This window comes from Populus euphratica, unplaced genomic scaffold (assembly GCF_000495115.2).
Source record: "Populus euphratica unplaced genomic scaffold, PopEup_1.0 scaffold156.1, whole genome shotgun sequence".
Classification (NCBI taxonomy): domain Eukaryota; kingdom Viridiplantae; phylum Streptophyta; class Magnoliopsida; order Malpighiales; family Salicaceae; genus Populus; species Populus euphratica.
This window is the reverse complement of record NW_011499931.1, coordinates 629611-653193: the sequence shown is the minus strand read 5'-3', so window position 1 is coordinate 653193 and position 23583 is coordinate 629611. Positions and strand designations below refer to the sequence as shown.

At 31.7% G+C, this 23583-nt stretch overlaps 3 protein-coding genes across 6 annotated transcripts; 2 read left to right on the top strand and 1 right to left on the bottom strand.

Moving 5' to 3' along the window:
- Positions 1-27: 27 nt before the first annotated feature.
- Positions 28-3355, top strand: LOC105136043 (fatty acyl-CoA reductase 2-like). 2 transcript variants are annotated; one of them, XM_011041207.1, is made up of 9 exons: positions 28-603; positions 692-795; positions 909-1108; positions 1225-1325; positions 1508-1721; positions 1871-2032; positions 2136-2217; positions 2478-2875; positions 2991-3355. In XM_011041207.1, the coding sequence occupies exons 1-9, from the start codon at positions 198-200 to the stop codon at positions 3154-3156; spliced, it is 1833 nt and encodes a 610-aa protein (XP_011039509.1). In that variant the 5' UTR covers positions 28-197; the 3' UTR covers positions 3157-3355. The 2 variants fall into 2 exon arrangements, with proteins under 2 accessions (XP_011039509.1, XP_011039510.1); XM_011041208.1 differs by lacking the exon at positions 2991-3355 and adding an exon at positions 2923-2989 and having other exon boundaries at positions 2478-2891.
- A 9331-nt stretch (positions 3356-12686) lies between these two features.
- On the top strand, positions 12687-17342 carry LOC105136042 (lipid phosphate phosphatase delta-like). Its single transcript, XM_011041206.1, has 8 exons — positions 12687-13099; positions 13243-13338; positions 13420-13494; positions 13642-13772; positions 14193-14296; positions 14389-14517; positions 15205-15320; positions 16816-17342. Exons 1-8 carry the CDS (start codon positions 12938-12940, stop codon positions 17224-17226), a joined length of 1224 nt encoding a protein of 407 aa, XP_011039508.1. The 5' UTR covers positions 12687-12937; the 3' UTR covers positions 17227-17342.
- Positions 17343-17438: 96 nt separating this feature from the next.
- LOC105136041 (serine/threonine-protein phosphatase PP2A catalytic subunit-like) lies at positions 17439-22569 on the bottom strand. Of its 3 annotated transcripts, XR_844294.1 has the most exons (12): positions 22315-22569; positions 21922-21978; positions 21728-21811; positions 21208-21279; positions 20569-20640; positions 20155-20195; positions 19108-19174; positions 18302-18493; positions 18092-18181; positions 17890-17997; positions 17685-17804; positions 17439-17649 (listed from the first exon to the last, which is right to left on the bottom strand). XR_844294.1 is itself a non-coding variant. In XM_011041204.1 (11 exons), the coding sequence occupies exons 1-11, from the start codon at positions 22405-22407 to the stop codon at positions 17739-17741; spliced, it is 942 nt and encodes a 313-aa protein (XP_011039506.1). In that variant the 5' UTR covers positions 22408-22569; the 3' UTR covers positions 17439-17738. The 3 variants fall into 3 exon arrangements, 2 of the variants coding, with proteins under 2 accessions (XP_011039506.1, XP_011039507.1); XM_011041204.1 differs by having other exon boundaries at positions 17439-17804; XM_011041205.1 differs by lacking the exons at positions 21728-21811; positions 21922-21978; positions 22315-22569 and adding an exon at positions 21603-21721 and having other exon boundaries at positions 17439-17804.
- Between the last annotated feature and the right edge of the window lie 1014 nt (positions 22570-23583).

Sequence of the window (23583 nt, the reverse complement as noted above, 5' to 3'; positions counted from 1 at the left end):
CTTGAACCAAACCAAGCCAAAACGTATGCCATCTTTATGTTATAGAGCTTAGTTAGTTTACTAGTTTTTCTTTCTGTTATTGCTTTGATAGATATTAGCTAAGGTTTCAAGCCAACCATTTCTTTAACTGCAAAACATCTTTAGTTTGTCACCTTTACTTGTCCACCTCAAATTCTCTTGTTACTTGATCAGAAAAAATGGGCTCCATGTTCCTCAATCCTCCTTCACCCGCACCCAATAAACTGACAAGAGTGTCCAGTAAGTGCAACTGGTGCTTTTTGAGGTGGAGGAAGAGGAACGTTGCTGTACATTGCCAAGGTGGTGGAGGAAAGGCGATAAGGTCTAGTGGGTTTCCTTCAGTTTTAACAGAAAGATCCGCAGTGGTTAGTGATCAGGAGCATATTGCTTCTGTTAGGGATTCGGGAAGCTTGGTTTTGTCTCCAAATGAAAAGGGGCAACCTGAAATTGCTGTTAAGGACCTTGTGCCTTATGGTGGACCAACTAGCTCTTCTTTGTTGGAGATGCAAGATGGTATTGGCATTGTCAAATTTCTTAGAGGGAAAGGGTTCTTCATTAGTGGTGCAACTGGCTTTCTAGCCAAAGGTACAGTGTTATAATTAAAATATTCTTTGCCCTCAATTTTTTCTTCTTTTGATGATAATCAAAATGTTGCTTATGCCAAAACTTGCAGTTCTTATTGAGAAGATTTTAAGGACCATGCCTGATGTGGGCAAGATATATGTTCTGATTAAGGCAGAAAGCAAGGAAGCTGCAATTGCAAGATTGAAAAACGAGGTATGTTCCTCTTGATCATTTCCTGCCTCCTAATGGTCACCAACTTTTTTATCAAATTGCAGAGGCTCTTTTTTAAACGGTGAATCAGAATTTAATTTATGGTTTGTAATTAGATAATAAACGCAGAGCTATTCAAGTGTCTCAGACAAACCCATGGAAAATCCTACCAATCTTTCATGTTGAACAAACTAGTCCCCGTGGTAGGAAATGTCTGCGAATCCAATCTCGGGTTAGAAGAAGATTTAGCTGACAAGATTGCTAATGAAGTTGACATAATCATCAACTCAGCAGCTAATACAACTTTTGACGAAAGGTTATGGCCTCCTTCCATTTCTACAAAGATATTCTTGTCTAATACTACCATATGCTTTCAAGTGTGATATATATATATATGTTCCGCTATTGCATTGTGACGTTGTGGAAATGCAGGTATGATGTTGCTATTGATGTCAACACACGAGGAACTTGCCACCTCATGAGATTCGCAAAGAAGTGCCAGAAACTCAAGCTTTTCTTACAAGTATCAACAGGTCAAGTACTGAATTTGTTTTTCAGAAGGGATTTCTAATTATGAATCGGACAATCCTTAATGGCCTTGCCTGCCAAGAGAATCTAAATTTCTTGCATAGCCTTTCATTTTGTGTTAGACAAGTAATATTCTGAGCTTCCAAATTCCAGAATTTGTTCCATTTCGGTTATCTTTTTGTTACAGCTTATGTTAATGGACAAAGACAAGGAAGAATTATGGAGAAGCCATTCCTTTTTGGAGACTGTTTAGCGAGGGAAAACTTAATCATCTCTGAGAGCACACCAAGACTTGCACCCGCATTGGATATCGAGCATGAAATGAATCTGGCCTTGGATTCCAAGGAAGCTTTTCAAGAAAATGAAGTGGCTCAAAAGATGAAAGAGTTGGGTTTAGAAAGGTGAACGATTCCAACTTCTTGTTTTTTTTTTTTCCTCTTCAATTTTTGAAAGGAAAATATAAACTCTATCGGCCATCTAATCATTGGATAAATGGTAAGTTGAAATGAATAAATTGCGACTTGAAGTATGATAGTTGACTCCAAAACAGGGCAAGAAAACATGGGTGGCAAGACACTTACGTATTCACCAAGGCTATGGGGGAAATGGTGGTTGATAACATGAGAGGAGACATACCAGTTGTCGTAATTCGACCTAGTGTTATTGAGAGCACTTGCAAAGAGCCATTCCCTGGATGGATGGAAGGGAATAGGTAGCCTTCACTCAACCCATTAGCATCACATCAATTTAAACGCTTCAATATATATAATTCTGAGCAAGTTGTCTCATTCATTCTCTTCGACATTTCGTCTCAGGATGATGGATCCTATTGTTTTGTACTACGGGAAAGGGCAGCTCACAGGTTTTTTAGTAGACCCAAATGGGGTCCTTGATGTGGTAATTAGCACTCAATCTCACAATTAATCCCCTGTTTCTCTTATCGGCCTGGGTCGACAGTGTAGTTCATGTGATCATAGCAAACAATTCAGAAACTCAAAATGATTAAGGTTATTTTAAGTTTTACAAATGACTTGCCTATTTGGTAAATGAAATCAAAGGTGGCTAGACATTAGGTTTTTTCTTTCTTCCTGTTTTTGTGATGGGTTATTGAAAGTACTCACGGAGAGTTGCTGCTTTGTCAAAATTGTCGGTTGAAGGTTCCAGCAGATATGGTAGTTAATGCAACATTGGCAGCAATGGCTTGGCATGGAATGGAGCAAAAACCAGACATCAATGTCTACCAAATCGCTTCATCTGTTGTAAATCCACTTGTTTTCCAGGACCTGGCAACGTTGCTCCATGAACACTATAATTCCTCTCCATACATGGACTCAAATGGCCGACCAATCCATGTTCCATCAATGAAGCTCTTCAGCTCCATGGAAGAGTTCTCTGCTCATCTTTGGAGATATGTCACCCAGCGAAGTCGGCTAGCGGGAATGGCCACATCGGACAGGAAGTTGTCACAAAAACATGAAAACTTATGCAGAAAATCAGTGGAACAAGCCAAGTACCTGGCCAGTATATATGAGCCATACACTTTCTATGGTGGAAGGTAAGGATATATATGTGTGTGCAGAGAGATTTACTTTACCCTAATAGACATTACAGAAACTCTCTACCTTAAAGATTTATCAATTTGAAAACAAAAAACAAATGTATAAATGCAGGTTTGATAATAGCAATACTCAGAAATTGATGGAGAGAATGTCAGAAAACGAGAAGGGGATATTCGGATTCGACGTGGGAAGTATTGACTGGAGAGATTATATTACAAATGTTCATATCCCAGGCTTAAGGAGGCATGTCATGAAGGGGAGAGGAATGTGTGGCTGAATATCATCAAAACCCTGTCAAGCACTCACTGCAACTAATTGTAATAATAAGCTTCTTAGCATTCCTTTTTCTTTTCTTTTCTTTTCTTTTTCTTAGGAAACAGATAGTTTCATGAAAGGGAGGTATAAACTGTTCCTTTTTACGTATAAGATCACTGTAAACTAAACAGCATATTGAAATTTGCTGTGTCCTTTCCAATATCCACATTATCCATTATTAACGAAATCTAATTGGCCTTGAAAAATTACTTACCTTTGAACTTATTTGCATTGTTACCTAAAATAGTATAACGATCATTTTGCTTCTCCATTAGAAAACAACTTGATAATAATTTTTAAGAGTATTAAAATCTTTTTACAGGAACTATTAATCATTATAAAATTTATTGGAACAAATAAGTTTTTATTTTTCTTGGTTACACAATGAAACAATTAAAATATCTTTAAAAACAAAAATAATTAAACTGAAGGGCATTTTAGTATTTTTATAATAATTTTATTATTATTATAAGGATAAATTTAATATTTGATCAATTATAAAAAATAAAAAATAATTAAAATATATAGTAAAACAATAAAAATATCTTTAAAAACAAAGATTTTAAACCAGTCAAGGAGCTTCTTAGTCTTTTCAAAATAGTTTTTTTCTTCAATTATAAAATACTTTAATATTTAGCTAAATAATTAAAAATAAAATAAAACAAAAAAGAAGGTGCATTTGGAAGGTTCCTGCACCATTTAGATGGTGTGTACGAAACGTTTTCTAATATTCAAAAATATTCTCTAACTATCTTATTGGAAATATTATTATTATTTTTTTTATTAATGCTGTCTATGTCTCTAATATTGGTCCTGTTTGTTATGGGTAATCTTTTTTTTCTTTATTTTTCTTTTTCATCTCTTTAAAATTATAACTTGATTTTTTTTATTATTGATATTTCAAATTTAGTTTTTATTTTTTTAATTTATGATTTATGATTTTGGCTCTTTTATAAAAAAATTATTTAATTTTTAAAGAAATATACAAGTCATACATATTACTCCCTCTCGTTACTTTCTTCCATCTGTTTTTAACGTTGTTGATCATATAAAAATTGATGAAGAATATCACCTATGTAGTAAAATACATTGAAAGATATTAAAATTAATTAGTGAGATATCATGAGAGAAAAAATAGCATTAAGAGTTCAATAAATAACCACGTAAAAGTAAAAACTTCTAAAATTATTTATATTATTTATAATACTCAAAAATTAAATACCGATATTTACTAATCCAAATAAGTATGGTTGAGGAAATTTAAGGGGATCGGCTGCAATGTGAAGGGCTGGATTAAGATTGTCAAGATGCATATGCTATTAGTATTGTTTTTGTATTTTAAAAATATTTAAAAAAATTATTTTTTTTAATATTTTGAAATTATTTTGATATATTAATATTAAAAATAATTTTTAAAAATAAAATTTATGATTTGTAAAATTACAGCAAAGGCAAGACCAGATGTCTCTGCAGGTCCCGATCAGGTGGTGTGGAGATTCTCCAAGACAGGTCAATTCTCTATTTCTCCTGCGTAGACACCGATGGAGGAGAGCAGGTGGGAATTATAGCTCCACCGTGAAATGGAAGGTGGAAAGGCCCTCACAGGATGCAAGTTTTTGTTAAGGGTTTTTTTCGTTTTTTTATTTTCATTTACTCAGTCAACATGACATTTATACCCTTGGCTGGTCAGAAAAATAACGGGGTTCATTTGTTTTTATATTTATTTTATAGTAAAATTATATATTTAACCTTTTACTTTTAAAATTTTAAAAAGATTTTAAAGTACCTTTTTGTCTTTACATCATAGTTGATTTGTGATAGTAATATGCTCTGGAGTTCGTTTTCTAATATTCAAAAATATTCTCTAATTATTGAAAATACTATCATGTTTTTTTTTATTGATGCTGTCTGTGTCTCTAATATTGATCCTGTTTGTTATGAAAATATTAATAAATTAATAAAATATGTTGAAACAGGTCACTCACATGTCAAGATTCTCTATGTTATTTCAAATATACATGAAAATAATTAAAATAGTGAAGGAAACCATCGTCATCATTTTTTGTTTTTTAGATTAATGTGGGTGCCCGGGCTAACTTGCATGCACCACGACTAATCTCACGGGTCCTGAAGTTAACGACCATGTAAGCCTCCAGTGACCATCATATGAGCAATCAAGGACTCGAACCTGAAACCACAGAGGGAACAAACCCCTTAGTTCCAAGTCTTTACCACTTGGTCACTACCTAGATGGTTAGCCATCATCATCATATTTGATATACAAAGTTATGACAATGCTACTAGCGACATATTTGACAAGGTGGATGATATTTCAACGATAATAAATTTTTTTTCTCTCTCTTTCTTTGTTTTCTTTTTTTTAGACCTTGGTATTCATATTAGGACTTTAAAATTAAGTTCTATCTTTCACTTTGTATTTGTTTTGAGATTTGTTCTTTTTTTTTATTTGTTTTAATTTTAATATTTTTTAAAGTTTTTTTTCTCTTTAATTTTATCCTTTCACATTTAATTTAATTTATTTTTTGTATTCAATCTGATTTTTTTTTTGTTTATCCTTTGCATTTATTTTATTTTTTTCTTTATCCTTTAGAATTTTAATTCATTTTTCTTTTAAATTTTGGTCTTTATTTTTTTTCATTGCTCTTTTTCTATCATTTTCTTCATTTATTTTGTTTTTAATTTAATTCTTGATTAGTTTCTTTCAATTATTTTTAATATAAGATTTATCTCTCATTATTTATTTATTTATAATTATAAATTTTACTTTATAATTCTTTTGTATCTATCTTTTACAAGATAGTCTCAGTTTGGTAATCCAATTCACTCGAATCACAAGTTACCCGAGTTAGTTGGCGACAAATTGACAAGTTAGACTAAAATATGGTGTGCTATGATGTGAAAGATGTGCTTGGGGTTTACTTAGAGCATCTCGTCCAATTTGAGGTTGCGACTGTCTTAGGATCTGTTAGCCCATAAGACTCCCTTAACCTCAAATCGAGGATAGCACACCTTCGGAGGTATCGTGCGACCAAGTCTCCCCAAGGCCCAACAGGGGATCATTGAGCTAGCAAGGTACCATTGGGCCCAGGTTATGACTTGTGGTTATAAAGGCTTACAACAAGATTTGGATTTTCATTTAGATTACACTTGAATTGTGTGCCCAGTCTAAGCTACATGAACTCCAAGCCCATCGGGATTTTAATACAAGTGGATTTCTCAGCAAGAAGTTTAGATAGAGGAGGAGGAGGAGGAGGAGGAGGAGGAGGGAGGAGGGGAGGGATTTCATTGGATAAAAGGTAGAGAAAACACTTAGAGAGAGAGGTGGGGGGGGATTTGGAGGTTTTTTTTTTTTCCTTCTTAATATTAATCTATTCTTTTATTGAAAAAGATGACGTAAAACATATAAAAAACAAGCAAAAGTTGGAATTTTTTAAGGTTTGATTAGTTTACAAGTCTGGCTATAAGAGCATCCATACAGGTGTAAGCCAAGCCCAATACTTGGCTACAATAGCTAGCGTAAGTGAGAAAAAGTAGAGTATCGTTGGGTTTTCTACTTGGTTAGCTATTCTAGCAAAATGATGCTATATATAATGAGTATCGGAGCACTCTTTTCTTTGCTATCGGAAAAGACCCGAGACATAGATAACTCATTTGAATGATTTTAATAAGTTTAATTAATTTAATAAGATAATTTAAAAATATATTTATAATAAATAAAACAAATAAAAAGATCAACAATAATTAATTATAAAAATTAGTTATTAATATCATACTAAAAAAACAAAACAAAAAAAAAACTAATGAAAGACTCCTCGTTACTTTGTTGTGAAAAATACTTACTAAGATTAGTCTAACACAAATGTATAAGGTTCCACAACAACACTAAAAAAAATCATAAATGGCTTTAAATCAATGATCTAAAAAGTAAACCTAGTAAAATATTATGAAGTAAACATATTATGTTTATATTTAATAAATTAAAAAAATTAGAAAAAGCATGAGATAACAAATGTTATTTTTAAAATTAGTGAAAAATTATATAAAAATAAAATTAAAAAAGAGGCTCAATAATAATAAAAAAAATAACAAAATCTGAAGAAAAAAAATTGAAGGGTTGCTATGAAAATATTATAGAGCCAAACATGAAAGTCAAAAAGAATAGAAAAAAGAAAATGAAAAAGAAAAAGTTGTCCGCCCTAGATCACGGGTTCATTTGACGTGCATGTTGTCAAGAGATGGTGGGGTCGCCAAGATAATTTTAATGACACCATAAAAACTATCATTTAGCCATTAAATAATTCCTCATACATTACTCAAATGACGCATAAACTTCCTACATGTCGGAGCATATATTACACTTATTAACCAGCATAAACTTCTCACACATTGGAGCACGTTGGAGCATGTATTGCACTTATTAACCCATTTTCTTATTTAAATAATATTTTATATTAATTAAAATATGAAAATTTTTCTTGTTCAAGTTAATTATAATAAAGAAATATATATATAAAAAAATATGAAAAAATCATTGGATGTTAGTTAAAAAAATTTTAATTTTAAATATAATTTAGTTATTTTATTATACCCGGTCTAAATAATGATTTTTTTACATGAGATTCGCACATATCTCACAATTAGCTTCTATTTTACCAGATAAAATTAATTACTTTTTGCTTGAAAATGAAAAAAGATCCAAAGAGCCAACCATAGTTAATAATATTGTTGCGTTACGGGGGGCTGGCATAAAACTAGCAGATCAAACTCTTAAATACCGTCGTCTCCTCCGCCCCTTGTCCCAGCCCGCTCCCGGTAAGAAAAAGAAAAAGAAAAAGACCTCAGTACACAGAAAGAATATATATTGTGTGTGTGTGTGTTATTCTTTATAATTTCTAGGACTAAATTTTAATTTTAATTATTAATCATAAAACATTATTCCTTATAATTTTATATTCCATGATTTATAAAATAATATTGAATTATTTTTAATTAATATTTAACAGTATTACAATAATTAGTAAGCACTGTAAATTTAAATTTTAATAACTAGGAACCCTTCACGAAATAATACTTCATTGAAGTAAAAGGGTTTGGATTAGTCTATTTCACTTTATAGAGGATCTTGAAATTGTGTTCAATTTTTTCTCAATAACCTTATTTATTTAGTACATTGGATCCAAGCTTACTCCATCTTTTTTCTTATATTTTGTTTTATAAGAATTTGTTTTTTATTCGGTAAAATTCATTTAATTCATTGGACCAACAAAGTACGCTGTTGTATTTGAACTATTCATTACAAAATTCATCAAAATTATGATTTCTAATTAATATTTTGTTTACTTTGTACCAATTCTCAACCCTTACTTAGATCACATTTGTATTATAATATGTTACATGTTCTGTTCTCAGCTTCTTTAATATAATTTTTTAAGGGAAAGCTGTCTTAACAGTCATTTATTTATTTAATAAACTAACTTCCTGATATATATTAATAATTTGATAGCCAAGTCAAGTCTCATATATATTAATAATTTTATGGTATACTGCCTGATTATAACTTGTCCTTGTATGTTTCCCTACTTTTTCAACCCCTAGATTATTTACTATCCAGAAATAATTTTTTTTTTTGAATAGTATAATTACTTTATTGTTATTAAAAAGTAATAAAACTTTTATTTTATAATTGAGGGGTGAAACCCCTTAGTCCCAAGTCTTTACCACTTGACAACCACCTAGATGGTTAACATATGTACAATCTTTGATTAGGGCGTGAAGGGTTACATGACTATCAAATATTGCTTTTCAAGGTAGTATTTAAAAGGTTTTTGACCCTCAATATAATAAGAGATGTGTGCCACTAACATGCATTGAATTTAACATTGGCGATAATTTTTTTTTTCTCTCTCCATTCTTGAATTCTATGCCAATCTCTTTAAAAAAATCAAACTAATCCCTACAATTTATTTTTTCTTTACATTTAATTCATGTTCTTTTTTATTATTATTTTTTTTATTTCCCATAAGTTGTGAAATTACAATTTCTTTCATCTTTTTATCTTTTGTTTTTTAGATTTGATTTCTTTGATTACTATTTTTTTATTAAGCTATAAAATTACAAAAAAAATTATAATTTCAGCCCATTTTTATTTTTTTATTTTTAAAATTTAGTTATTTTTTATTATTATTTATTTTGTTTGGGATTATTTTTTAGGTTTTTTTTTCCTTTCAAATTTGATCTCTTATTTTTCTTATTTCTATTTTTTTTTTGCAACTTCAAAATTAATTTAATTGAGAATTAATCTTCTTGAATGAATCTAGGTTAATGATTTTACAAGTTTAGAGTTTTAAAGGTTAAATCAGGTTTAAAAAATTTGTTTGGGGTAACTTGTTTTTTTCTTCTTTTTAAAAACTAATGTTTTTTTAAATTTTTTTTTTAATGGTTTTAATTCTATATTCTACAGGACTAGCCTTGGGTTCATGACCAAATTCACCATCTTTAAAGACTAACATTAGTTGATTTTTTTTAGATCCTTTTTAAATTGATTTATTTCTATTTTATTTTTTAATATTTAATTTATTTGAAATTGATCTTTCTATTTTTTTATTGGGTTATCACAATCTTGTATCCAAGATCACCAGGTCTATGAATTAACTCAGGTTAACTAAAAATTTTTATTATTGTTGTGAGGTTAATTCTGGATTCAGGTCCAAGGTCACTGGTTTCAAAAGTTAACAAAAATTGATTTTGTATTTCGGACTTTTTTTAAAATTGAATTATTTTAATTTTATTATTTAATATTTAATTTATTGAAAATTAGTTATTGTTATTTAATATTTAATTTATTAAAAATTAGTTATTATTTTTTTTAATTGGGTTATTTCAATCATTTTTTTAATTGGGCTTATTATTGTTGTATTTTTTAAATCATATTATTTAAATTATTAATTGAATAAATGACCCGAGTCTTTGAATTTTTTTTCCTTACCATTTTTTTATGTAGAAAAAAACTTTGCCCGGTCTGCAGCAAATTACATACTACAAATCTAATGACTTCCTAAACGATGATCTTAGTATGGAAGTATTCATACAACCTCTTCTAATACATCATCTCTTCTAGTAAAGTCTAATGTCATCACAAGGTATTGTATGGTCTTAAAACAAACTTTTTAAGTAATATTATTTCTCATATTGAATCCTAGTTTAGCACTCATGATTCTACATTGTTCATTCATAAATTAGATGTTAGAATCATCTTTTTTTTTTTATATATATAAATTGATGATATAATTATTATAAAAAATGATATTTCAAACATCTATAAACTTTAATATTTTTTCTCGAGATAAAATATCTTTGTAATCTTAATTATTTCTTAGGCCTCCAAGTCTTTGCTAGTTCAATGGTATATTTCTTTTAAAACCAAGCTTTAATGATGAAAAAACATCACATAATCACATGGAGAATAATATGAGTATAATTGAACACTTACTCTTACTAAAATTTTACTAATAGCACACCACTTGAAGATACTACATTGTCATCAACTAGTTGAATGTCTAGTATATATTAGATTAGGAATTACTCATTTAGTTCGTATTATTAGCTAATTCATGGATGCACAATATTCAACTCATTATATTATATTATAGTGTTACATATAATTCATTACATGAAAGGTACTTTGTTCTTCACTATTCTAATAGTTCTTTTTTGGAACTTTATATATATTATAATATAAATAAGTAAGAGATCTTACATATTGATGCTATCAGCTATTTATACTTCTTTTTATTAGACTTTTTTTTTTCATGGTATAGCAAGAAACAAATATTAATTAATAGATCTCAAATTAAAGTAAAGTATCATGCTATTATACATACGATAACATAATATGTGTGGTTGCATTAGCTTCTAGAAAATATAAGAATATCACTCTATGATATATACTATGACAATCAAATTACCTCTTATAATAATGCTTTTTCATGAGCATATTATATATATAAAAAATAATTGTTATTTTATCCAACAACATATATATTGCATATGGAATTTTATGTTTATTCTCTATTAAATCAATTAATTAGCTTGTAGATAGTTTTATAAAATCTTTATTTATTAGTACCTTCAAGATTTGGTTTTCAAAACTTAATTCATGTCAACCTTGTCATCCTGAATTTAAAGGGATGTTAGATAATATTCTACTATATTATATTTAGGTTTTATTTAGGTTTTTTTCATCATTGTAATACTTTATTGATTATAAATAATTCATAATCTTTATGACTATATATTTAGCCTTTCGTATATATCTAGGTTTGATAGCCATGCATATATAGATTTTTGTATAAGTATTTTTATATCAAATCTAATGATTCATCTTTTACAACTATTATTTTTAGTAAAAGTTCATGTTATCCTTAAACCAAAATCAAACCATACCATGACACATGTTCCAAATCTATTTTTATTTGACACATATCATGATATGATATGATGTAACTTCATGATTTAATAGCAACCGAGCTTCTAATCAAATATAGGTTAAAAAAAGACAAATTTGAAAGCAAAAAAGTTGTTATTATTACCAAAAAAAAAAGAATGAAAAACTTTATAAAATCAAGAATATACGGACACAAAGAAACTTTTGACCTTGTTTTCTTTGTTTCTCCTTTTCTCTTATTTCATCTTTTACTCTTCTATAATTTATTTTGTAACATCTCACTATTTGCAATTAAGTTTTATCCAAACATTTATTTACAAGAAATAAAGCCATTTTTTATATATAAATATTAAACTATTTATCTCATTTTCCACAATTTTATTTTTTCAAAGGACCCATTAAATTCTTATACTTCAATAAGATTTCAATGGAGTTTCCTTTTAATTTTCAACTTTCCAATTCTTCAATACTTAATAATCTACATAAAATCTAAATGTAATTTATTTATTATCATTTACATCACAATATCACATAATTCCATAACAACAAAATAGTTTCAAATTATTTATTTAGATTATTTATACAGTTTATAAAAGATGTGTGTGTATATATATATATAATTTAAGTCAATTTCTGATAAAATAATGATAATAAAAATTATAGAAATAGAATTAATAAATCTTAATAATTATGTAAAAAGCAAAGCACCAAATAAACACCTAATTAGCTAAACTAATAAAACAGATTAGATCAGCTTTGTGCGATAGCGTGCGATCAACCTGCAACACATATAATTAAAAAACAATAAACGAATTTAGTACTTAAAACTACAAAATGAATTTGATAATAATAGAGTCCACGAGCACAACCATGGTTTATTTTTTAACCAAATATTAATAATAAGGTGTTAGGGAAAAACTGTACAAGCCACGCTCTCCCAAACACTCATAATACCCAATAAATTGCCATTAGTATTGCTAATTTCTTTCTTATTATCGAGCTTTTTTCGTTTGGACTTTGGCTTCCGTGGGATGTTCTTTTCCGTGTTAGCCGTTCGTGCTTTTGCCACCCAAATCCAACAATGCCCTGTCGGCTACTTGCGCGGAAAAATTCACAAACCCAAATGCATTATTTTCAATAAAGAATTAAGCAAAGAAAAGTAAGCATTGAGACCTCCTAAGTCCAAGGTCTTTGTTGCCGCTGCTACCGTTGTTTTCTTTCTTTTCTGTTTGCTTTCTCTGATCCCTCGTTTGAGGGAATTTGAGAGAGGGGTTAGTTAATGGAGAGCATAGCATTATGGCAAGGTTTGACACTTTGTGGGATTGTTTCATGGATTTTTATATCTTCATGTCTTAATGTCACTCAAAAACTTAGAACTTTGGTCCAACCTTGGGTTTCTCACCATGTCATCACTGGAACTCCTATCATTCTCCAGATCCAGGTTTCTATCAATTTTCATCATCATAAAATAAACCCTTTTTATGTTTTGAATTCTGTGTGTGAGGTGTTCTTTTTATTCTCACTCTTTTTTCTCATTTTTGTTGTTTTTTTTTCCTCCCTCTCTCCTTTTGCTTTTGTTTGCAGAAATACCAGCATGGATTTTTGGATGCTTTATTCTCTGGATTGTCCTGTGTTGTTTCTGTGCCTTTCTACACTGCTTTTCTTCCTTTGCTCTTCTGGGTATGCTTTATTTCTTTTTGTCTAGTGGTTATTTTGGGTTTTTATGGTAGTTTTGGTGGTAATTGGTGGTTTGCCATGTAGAGTGGACATGGAAAATTGGCTAGGCAAATGACCCTATTAATGGCGTTCTGTGATTATTCAGGAAACTGCATTAAGGTACTTATTCGCTTTATTTCAGACCCGATCCATGCCATTTCCCCTGCTGTTGTGTTCTTTGATTTTGAAGATGAACTATAAGGCCAGAGCCTTTATCTTTTTTTAATAAATTCAATTGGTTCGCTGCTGATGTTTTATTTGTTATAGGATGTGGTATCAGCTCCTAGACCCAGTTGTCCTCCTGTTAAGAGAATGACTGCCACGAAAGACGAGGAGGATAATGCTTTGGAATATGGACTGCCTTCTTCTCACACTCTTAACACAATTTGTTTATCTGGGTATTCATCTTCCTCCATTTGTGATCATCTTTGCTATGTGGTTTTTGAACTGTCATAGGATTTACTCATCATACCAGTTACTGTTATGCTAGTAATTGAAGAATAGTTGCAGCTAATTTTTTATGCTTCTCATATTCCGAGAAAGTAGTGAAGTTGTTTCTTTCCCTGGTCAAGAATAGTGAGTATGCTTCCATGGTTAAGCTCCTGATTCTTGCTTAGTGGTAAAAAGCTGATTTATTTTTCTCTCTCGTATTTTGAATTTTGTCAAGGTTCTAGCTGTATGAGTATAATATTAATTAGTTGGTTGTTGTCTCCTCAAAAACTCCAATGAGGTTATTATATTGTTTTGAATTTTCACCTGAACATTCTGCAGCATGTTTCTTATTGTCCTAAATATACCCTCTTCAAATAATTTTCCAGATACCTATTGCACTATGTCCTATCCTATACCCAAAATCAAGATGCCTCTTTGAAACTTGCGGGATTTGCCATTGTTTGCTTTATTGTCTGCCTCACTGGTTTGGGTAAGTGTTGTTGTCTTTCATAAGTTGTTGATATGTTATCTGTTTTTCCTTGTATTTATTTCCAAAATGAAATTTGTTTCATTCCTTGGTAGGAAGAATTTACCTCGGAATGCACAGTGTAATCGATATCATAGCTGGTCTTGCCATTGGTTTTGCAATCCTTGTATTTTGGCTATCTGTCCATGATTATGTCGACAGTTTCGTAGTCTCAGGACAAAATGGTATGTAATCTCATGGTCCTAGCATTCATGGTTTTCAAATTTTTTAAGAGTTAATTGCAGAAGCTACTTTTATCAATGTTAAATTGTTTCCTGACCAATCAAGTGTCACAAATTCATGGAAGAAATGTGTGTTTGGTGAGTATGAATAAGCAAAGCCTTCACAGGAGGCATTTCCATCCTTTCCATGTTTTCAAAATTCTGAAGTCCTTTTCCCTCTTCTGGTCTTTTCACAATTGAACAAATTCCTATTTCCATGGGATTGACTCTTGTGAGGCTTTGAATGCCAATCAAAATTTCCTAATAGCACTTCAGATCTGAAGTTGGTGAGCAGGACATTAAGTTTTTGACAAATAGGAAGACTGTTTGAGAGTTCTAATTATCTACCCTCTAGGACACATCTTTTTACTGAATCATGACTCAGGATATTGTTAATAATTGATTGGGGTTGTTAAGGTTACAGGGGATGATTCCTTAGTGCTTGAATTATGAATTTTGTGTTCACTTTAACCTCATCTTGCTCAAAGGAGGTATATTATGAACACATGATCCCTGTTCAAATACTAGCAGTATTGTTTAACATAAGGTGGGATCTGGTTGAGATTATGGATATCTAGCATCAAAACTTTTAATCTAGATAAATTCACAAGAATTGTATTCTCATTCCGTATTATATTATTTCACTTGCAGTTATAACCTTCTGGGCGGTCCTAAGTTTTTTATTGCTGTTTGCTTATCCGACTCCAGAACTTCCAACTCCAAGCTTTGAGTTCCATGCAGCCTTCACTGGTGTTGCATTTGGAATAGTAAGCAATCACTCACCCAATTAACTTTGGATTATAGTGTTAGCTTGTATGCCTTTTATGTCACCAAAATATATCAAAGATCATACACACTGGGATGTCTTTGCTCTTTTATATGTTTCATTCTCATCTTTCTTTGAAATAGGGAGAAATGAAAGCCTACATTGTTGAGACTCGAGAGAACATCTGAAAGGACAAATAATGGAAACTTGGAAGCATTTTGATTAAACTTGATAAATATTGGAAAAATAAATCTCATTGGTGAACCCTTGTTCCATGCATAGAAGAAAAAAGATTTAGCAAAGGAAGCTAATTAACTCTACTATTATCTTTCTGCTCATTTTTTGTAAAAGGGAAGACAAAAGGTATTAGACCATTTACTTATCTTGGCATAGAACTAAAAAGCGAGAATAGGATAGTGAAGAGATGAAGGTATTAGACCATTTACTTGGCATAGAACAAAAAAGCGAGAATAGGGTAGTGAAGAGAGGAGGAACAAGAAAGAGGGCGGAACAAGGGGGAGGCAAGCAGGGCAGTGCAAAAGATTTTAGATGTTTTTATTATTTAGTGTTTAAATATAGGATTTAGTGTTTAAATATAGGATAGTATAATATTTTTTTTTAAAATAAATGGATTTTTTAATAATAAATTATATCTTGAGTTTTGCTCTCCTATCAAATAATCTCAGCTCCGCCCCTGGTTGAGGTGCTGTGAACTTCATTGCCTAAGCATGGTAAAATGGTTTAACAAAAAGGGTCAAATTATAAGGTAAGTGGATAATCTACGTTGCTTCCACATCCATGATGGCAATCACATAGTGCCAAGGATAAGCTGGGAATTAGTGCCATGCACGTCTCCAAGTAAATTCTTTAAAGGCAAGCAGAGAGTCATTTAGGATATGGACTAGAGTGAGAACATGTCTGGTTGCATGTGGTGGGAAGAAAATAGAGGAAAAAGCTTGAGGCATTTGAATTCCAAGATCAAAGAGTGTCGGGAATAGAATACGGCCAGTCCTGCTGTTCAACAATGAAGCACCAAATATGAAGTATCAACTTCCTAAAATTGTTTATAGTGCATCTCTCTTGTATCGCCATGATCAAATCTTCTCATGCATTATCGTTCTTTCTTAATGAAATCTTCCCAGCTAGTAGATAGAGGATGCTGGCACACTGAAACTTCATGCAGACTGTGCACTGTCTTATCCTTTGAAATGAAATTTTCTGATTTAATTGTGGTTATGGTTTTGCCATAAATAAATGCTAAACAAAGAACAGCCTTGCATTTTATGCTTTGGGCCTACTGGAAGATTCATGTCAATTTGAACTTAAAGAAGCAGAACATGGATGTCGTTGAGATGCATATATTTTTTTTTCAAGTTGCACTTGTCGCTGAGGTTTTTGTTAGACTTCACTTTTAAGTCTTAAGTAGCTTTTCATTATTGTTATGAAACAAGTTACGTCAATAACTTTCGTGAGCAAAATTTTGCAATATTTGTCAGGTGGCTGGCGTCCAGCAAACCTACCACCAGTTCCACCATGAAGCAGTGCCCCACATATTTACACCGCAACTCACCATCCCAGCTTTTTTTGGAAGAGTGCTCGTGGGCTTACCAACAATACTCATAGTGAAGTACTGCAGCAAGGCCTTGGCTAAATGGATCCTTCCTGTGGTCTCAAACACCTTGGGCATCCCTATAAAATCAACTAGCTACATCCCCATGCTAAATGAATCGGTTACTGGTAAGAAATCGGAAAAGAATAGGCCGACAGGTTATGCTATGAAGCTATTCTTTTTCTCATCTCAGGACACATTTGACGTTGACACAGGTATTAGATTCCTCCAATACTCAGGCCTCGCTTGGTCTGTGGTGGATCTTGTCCCCTCTCTCTTCTCGTATCTGAGGTTGTAAATTTGTAATGATCCTTATCACTGTTGTGCGTGTCTTTAAAGGCATATGGTCGAAAAATTGTTCCAACGAGAATGTAACGTACCTTGTTCTTGTAAATGATTGTATAATTTTTGTCATCGATGATTACATCTCTTGCTTGGCAACGGATCCTGCCAGCAAGATTTTCAACAAAATATCCACATGCACAATCACAGCAAAGAGAGAAGGCACCATTCAAAAAAACTCCAGCGTAAAGCATCGAGAAGATTAAGTAGGAAATTAAACAGGAATCTTACATTCTAGTGTTAGACCTCTGATTCCCACGGAATCCAGCGTGGTTTCAAGTACAAGACAGGAAAGAAGAGACATTCAACTTGCCTATTATAGTAACAAGCTTTTCTCGTCTCATAACCTTCAGCTGGGCATAATAAAACTTGGATATGATAAACCCAGTGCAGCTAGGGTCCTCAACCATCTGTGAGCATGAGGAGGGCTGCGGATGAGGAAGTGGATGTGGTATTGCGAAGGGCTGCTTACAGAAAGTAGTCAGGTGTTCTACGGGTGACATCAGGTTCTCCCCTCCTGGGAGCAGGCTCAAACTGTAATGCACCAGAAATCCGTAACGAGAAGCAGGCACTAAAATTATGTATGATCATGTGACGAATATAAGCTGGGGAAATGTACCTGGATGAATGTGTGCCCGTTCCAGTCATCGACTTCCAATATGGAGGCCATGTTTCCACAGCGGTAACAATAATTAGGTGCGCTAAATATGGTAACCACCTTTTGTTCCTGTGCCAAAGAAACAATGTCATCCCCAAACCTGAGATTTCGTCCACACATGAAATTGCAGATAACATCCATGAATTTTAAGATTGATAATTACATGGGCCCAATTAAATCCGTCCATGACAAGCTGGTGTGCTCTAGCAATCAACTTCAAGCTGTTTGTATGATTAAATTGCTCAGATATATCCTGCATAAAATAATAAAATTTGATCCAGAGAATTCGGGAGAAATGAGATCACCATGGCAGCTTTGATGAAAATGACATTCTTTGTACAAATAGAGGAGGAGTGCATGGAGCGTAAGTTACCTGGCCAAAGGTATATCCAGCACCACGAGGTGATATACCCCAACCACATCTGTCATCTGGATCAGACCACAACAGATCACACATGGCTCCTTCATGAGGAACTTCTTGAACACGATCAAAGTTCCTTATGTTATCAAGGGTCTCTATGGTTGGGGACAATCCACCATGTAAACAAAATATTTCAGACTCAACCTACAAAAAAGAAATGGAAAAAGGGGACTTCAGGAATTACTAAACTAGGCCAATAAACAATGATTCATTTCAACTTCCATCAAACCATTAGTTTTTACTGCACTGGCTTGTCCCATCACTGTTGTTGATCTAGCTTTCTACAACACCATAAAAAGCTGAAAAACTCACCCAAGGGATTCCTCAATATAATATGAAACAATTTCTGTGATATATTCAGTGAGAAATGCAAAATTAAGTTATAACTATGTTAATAAATAGCCATTAAGACTGTTTTAGAGGGAACATTTTGAACATGGAGATATGTGAGGTGGAACTTCCAAAGACCGGAATACTAGGAAATGCAAACAGAGTCATGATTTACCAAATGATACAAACTCAAAAAGCTAATTTAACAGGAACATTATCAAAGTGAGAATAGCAGTAATAATGGTGAAACTCAAAGGTGGAACGAATAAAAAAGAACTCAACATGAATCAGCTACAAAGCATCTCTTCTATATCTAGCTAGGGATTAGAGTAGGCTGGTTAATGTCTCCCTATTTATTTTTCCCACACACCCAGGTTTTTTTACAGGAAAATCAACAGTACACCCCAGATATAGCAAGCCTTACTAACCAAAGCAGTCAATGGAAAATAGTCAAAAAGGTCTGTGAAGGTCTTCCAAACATTAGCGTTACCATACCTGTAATATGTCATGAGAAAAGAGCAATATCAGATATTTGCAAGAAACTAGCAAAATTTACAAAAGTTCTGCATGATAGTGTGTTAAGCATGTCAAATCATCCAAGAGAATCTAGAAGGGTATATCACCAGAAGCTCAGACATTAAAACTAGTCCCCCACTTCAATACTACTTATTAAGAATACTTCATAAATTAATTACTCTTTCCATCACTAAATTAGTGCATGTTAAATTATACCAAAGTGCTACCAATTAAATTCCATATTTTAAGAAGTGAAGTTATCTGTAGTAAAAAATAAATTCATGTCAAATGTATGGACAGATAGAAGTGTTCTGTATTAGCATACAGAAGCAGAATGGAATGCACAAGAATAAACAGTAATGAAAAAGTTCACCTAACTTCGACCAGTTAATCAAGAAACTTCACAAGCAATGAAGATGTAAGAAACCGGCAACAGAATTCCGAAAGGAGCGTTTAATTTGGATTAAGACAAGTCCAACTACAGCAAAACATGATCAGTTAAAGTAAAGAAGCACATTAATAAGTTACTATATACTTTGAGCAAGTAGTCAAACGAACTTGATACAAGGAAGGAAAAAAAAATGAAGAAGAATAAAGATAAACAAGCTAGAGCTGCATGCTAATCCAAATAGGGGGGTAGAATGCCATAACTTGAATATAATACTTCAACGCTACTATTATTAACACCTAAGCAGCTATCAAAAAGTCATCATTGGAACAAGAAAAAATAAACTTCAATGCAACCCTACAAACTTTGATGCTGATAAATTTCAACAGATAAAATCATCAAAACAAATTGAAAAACTAAAGGAGAAAAAAGAATATGCAAGTGAAAGTCAGCATATACTCCATGTGCATTATAAAGATTGCATGTCCAAATGTGCCAATATTTTATTAGAAAATATTGGAACTATTAAAACCTATAACCAACAAAAAAAGGCTGCAAACAGAAAACTCACTTTCGTAGACATTCATCATAAAACCCATAAACCTGAGTAATCTGCAAGGGGAAAAATAATGAAAGCAATCAGTGTTTCCATATGCAGCACACGGCCCCCAATCTGAAGTAAACACAATTAGTGCAAATTAAAATTTAACTTCAACTGTCCAAATAAAACGAAGGATCACATCTAAAAGAAACCTACATTGAACATCAATATCTCTGAAATTTGGTCACAAATATAGTTGATGAGATGTCAATCATACACTAAACTATTTAAAATTATACATCAAACTTACAAGTTCACACAGTAGCATTTGTAAAAGAAATAGAAAAATCATCACCCACACAATCATCAGGATCCAAGCATTACCGTAGTGGTTGGTAATACATAAAAACTCATAATGAAAGCATGACAGACCAAATCAAGTACCTGACGACTTTCATGGTTTCCTCTAAGAATGGTAATCCTCTGGTGATAGCGCACTTTCAATGCCACCAAGAGCTGGAAAAATTATTAAAAAGTGTCACGAATTAAGACCCTCCAAATGTCAGACCATTTATATCCTCAGATTGAGTTGAGAAAGGAAGTTTTTGTTAAAATTAGTCAAACAGAAGGCAAAGAATGTCAGCATGCAATTTAAGTTTATATTAGCTGAACCAAACATCATAGGAGAACAAATCTGAAATTCAAGGACCATCTTTCAAAAATGATTCCGAACACTTGAAATTGCAACACATTAATATCATTTAATATGCCACTAAACTATTTTTAATTTTTTTCTCTGGCTGCTTCAACCACTATCATGATATTGTGGGAAGAAGAACAAGCCTTGGAAACAAAGGTCCTTATGTTCATGATAGACTAGCAGACTTGATTACATTACCTAATTTATTTAAATAAAAAAAAAACTGTTAGGTAATGGAATCAGGGCTGCGACTCTATCATGGACATAAGATCTTCTTTCTGTCATTATATGTAAGCAAGGAGTGACATGTTCTACACCCTTTATAATATTAATCAATAAATGAAGCAACAAAAAGCAAATGACAGGATGGATTGTGTACATACCGTCACAGTTTCAACAGAATAATAGCCACGGTCCACGTAATCCCCCATAAACAAGTAATTGGTGTCAGGACACTGTCAATAAATTTAAAAACAGTCACAAGTCTCATGTGGGAATTAGATAGTAACAAAATATGGGGCACAAAAGCAACAAATGAATGCAAAAGAAAAAAAGACCATCGATAGATTCATAATGAACCCAAAAGACTAATCAAAAGATAACTTTATCCAGATTGTTAAAAGAATGGTTACCATTTTAAATGTACCCAAAAGAACACACTCGAAACATAAGGTGAAAACCAATAGTTAGTACTTTAAATGACATGAATTAAAGAATCCACAGCACGGTGAACAAAAACAAGCAGTTTCCTGACCAATGACAATCTACTTGACTATATCTCAGAATAACTGGAATCTTCAAAAGCATTTGGGACGGGTCTCAGTAAACTATTTAAGACGAAGCCCTCATCTGAAACAGAAGAGTTGAAAAACTACAAAGTAGTGTCATAGTCAAAACTGATACCTTCCCTCCAATCCGAAAAAGTTCTGCAAGATCATGAAACTGCCCATGAATATCGCCACATATTGTCACAGGGCTTTTCACAGGCTGTCATCCAAAAACAATTCAACAAACTCAACATCTTTTAATCCCAGCACATACCAACAGACCAGTTGAATTCATAAACCAAAAAAAAAAAGGGGGACTATAAGTTAAACCTGAACATTGCTTTCTTGCATAAGTATCTCCTTCGCTTTCTCGCATAATGCCCTAACCTACACCGAAACAAATCAAGAAAAAAGATTAACTCGCGCCATTCTTTGACATAAATAAACAAGAAAAAAACGCATCTAAATAAATGAATAAAACCCTAAATCTTTCCCGCGTTATGCGACCGCATCAGTAAAAGCAAACAGTAGTTATTTTGGAAATCATTTCTATTTTAACCACAATATTTTTCTTTTCTTTCTCTACCAAAAAAAAGCAGAGAAACAATTAAATCCAGTTGAATCCAACTACTAAAAAAATAATTAAAAACGCTAATCAAATGTTAAATTAGTAATTCGATTCTATTTTTTCATAAATCAAATAGAAATAGAATTGAGCAGAACCTGAGGTTCAGAGAGAGGCTTGCACTGCATGAGTTGCTCGATCTGTTGATCAAGATCGGTGATTGATTCAAAAGATAACGAATTCGTCCCCATCTTGATCGATCTTTAGCACCGAATCGGGTTTACCGATATCCAGATGAGGGGTAGCCCTAACCCTGGATTGAATCAAGCAAATTGCACTCCCTCGTGTCTTTTTTTTTCGCAGTTTTTCTTTCGGGAAGAGTAGTGAAAGAGACAGCCCAGTCTGATACTTCGGTTAAGCACATGTTTGTTTTTGCCTAACTGTTTTTAAAAAAATTAATTTTTTTTATTTTTAATTTAAATTAATATATTTTTTAATGTTTTTAAATTATTTTAATATACTAATATTAAAAATAATTTTTAAAAAATAAAAAAATATTATTTTAATATGTTTTTAAATAAAAAATAATTATAATTACACTCTAATTTGTTTTTTTTTTAAATTGTATTTATGAGATGAATATGAATATTATGTGAAAATGATTTCAGAAACTTTAAAAGTTATAATAATAGGCTCTTAGCATTAAGAAAGTCGTTCATTACATTTAGGTGAATATTAGTTCTCTGTTAAGAGAATACCATGATGATGGTCTCTTGGTATTAATTGAAAATAGTGTTTCATATTCAAAAAGTCGTGTCATAATACATAAAAGAAATAAAAAATAGATGTGGGTTATAGCCCCAAGTTTAATAAATTAATTATATTTTAATTAGATAAAAAAATTGCAATGATACTAAATAGATAATTGTTTTCAAAAAAAATATTTAGAAATACAAAACTAGATTTAAAAAAAAAAAACATTCTAAGTCAACTTGAGATAATGTTATAGATATATAAAATGAATAACAAGGAGCGAGCTAACTCGTATTAACCAACAAAACTCATGATCCAAATTATAAAATTAGAAAAACCAAATAAATTTTTTTTAAAAAAAATATGAAGCCAATATTTTTTTATGAAAAAACTTAATATCAAACGATGAGATAAAAAAAAGCAAAAAAAAAGATGCAAATCCTTATTAACTTTTCAAACTCGTGACTTGAGTCATTAAATCGAAAGTATTATACATAAAAAAACCACAAAGCTCATCACCGTAAAACCAAATTTAGAGTATGAAATTAAGAAAAAAATCAATTATGCAAAAATATATGAAATAAAAAATGGTAATTAAAAGGATGAGATGAAAATCTAAATAAAAGATAAATTACAAGGCAACAAAAAATATTTGATTAAAGGATTAAATTAAA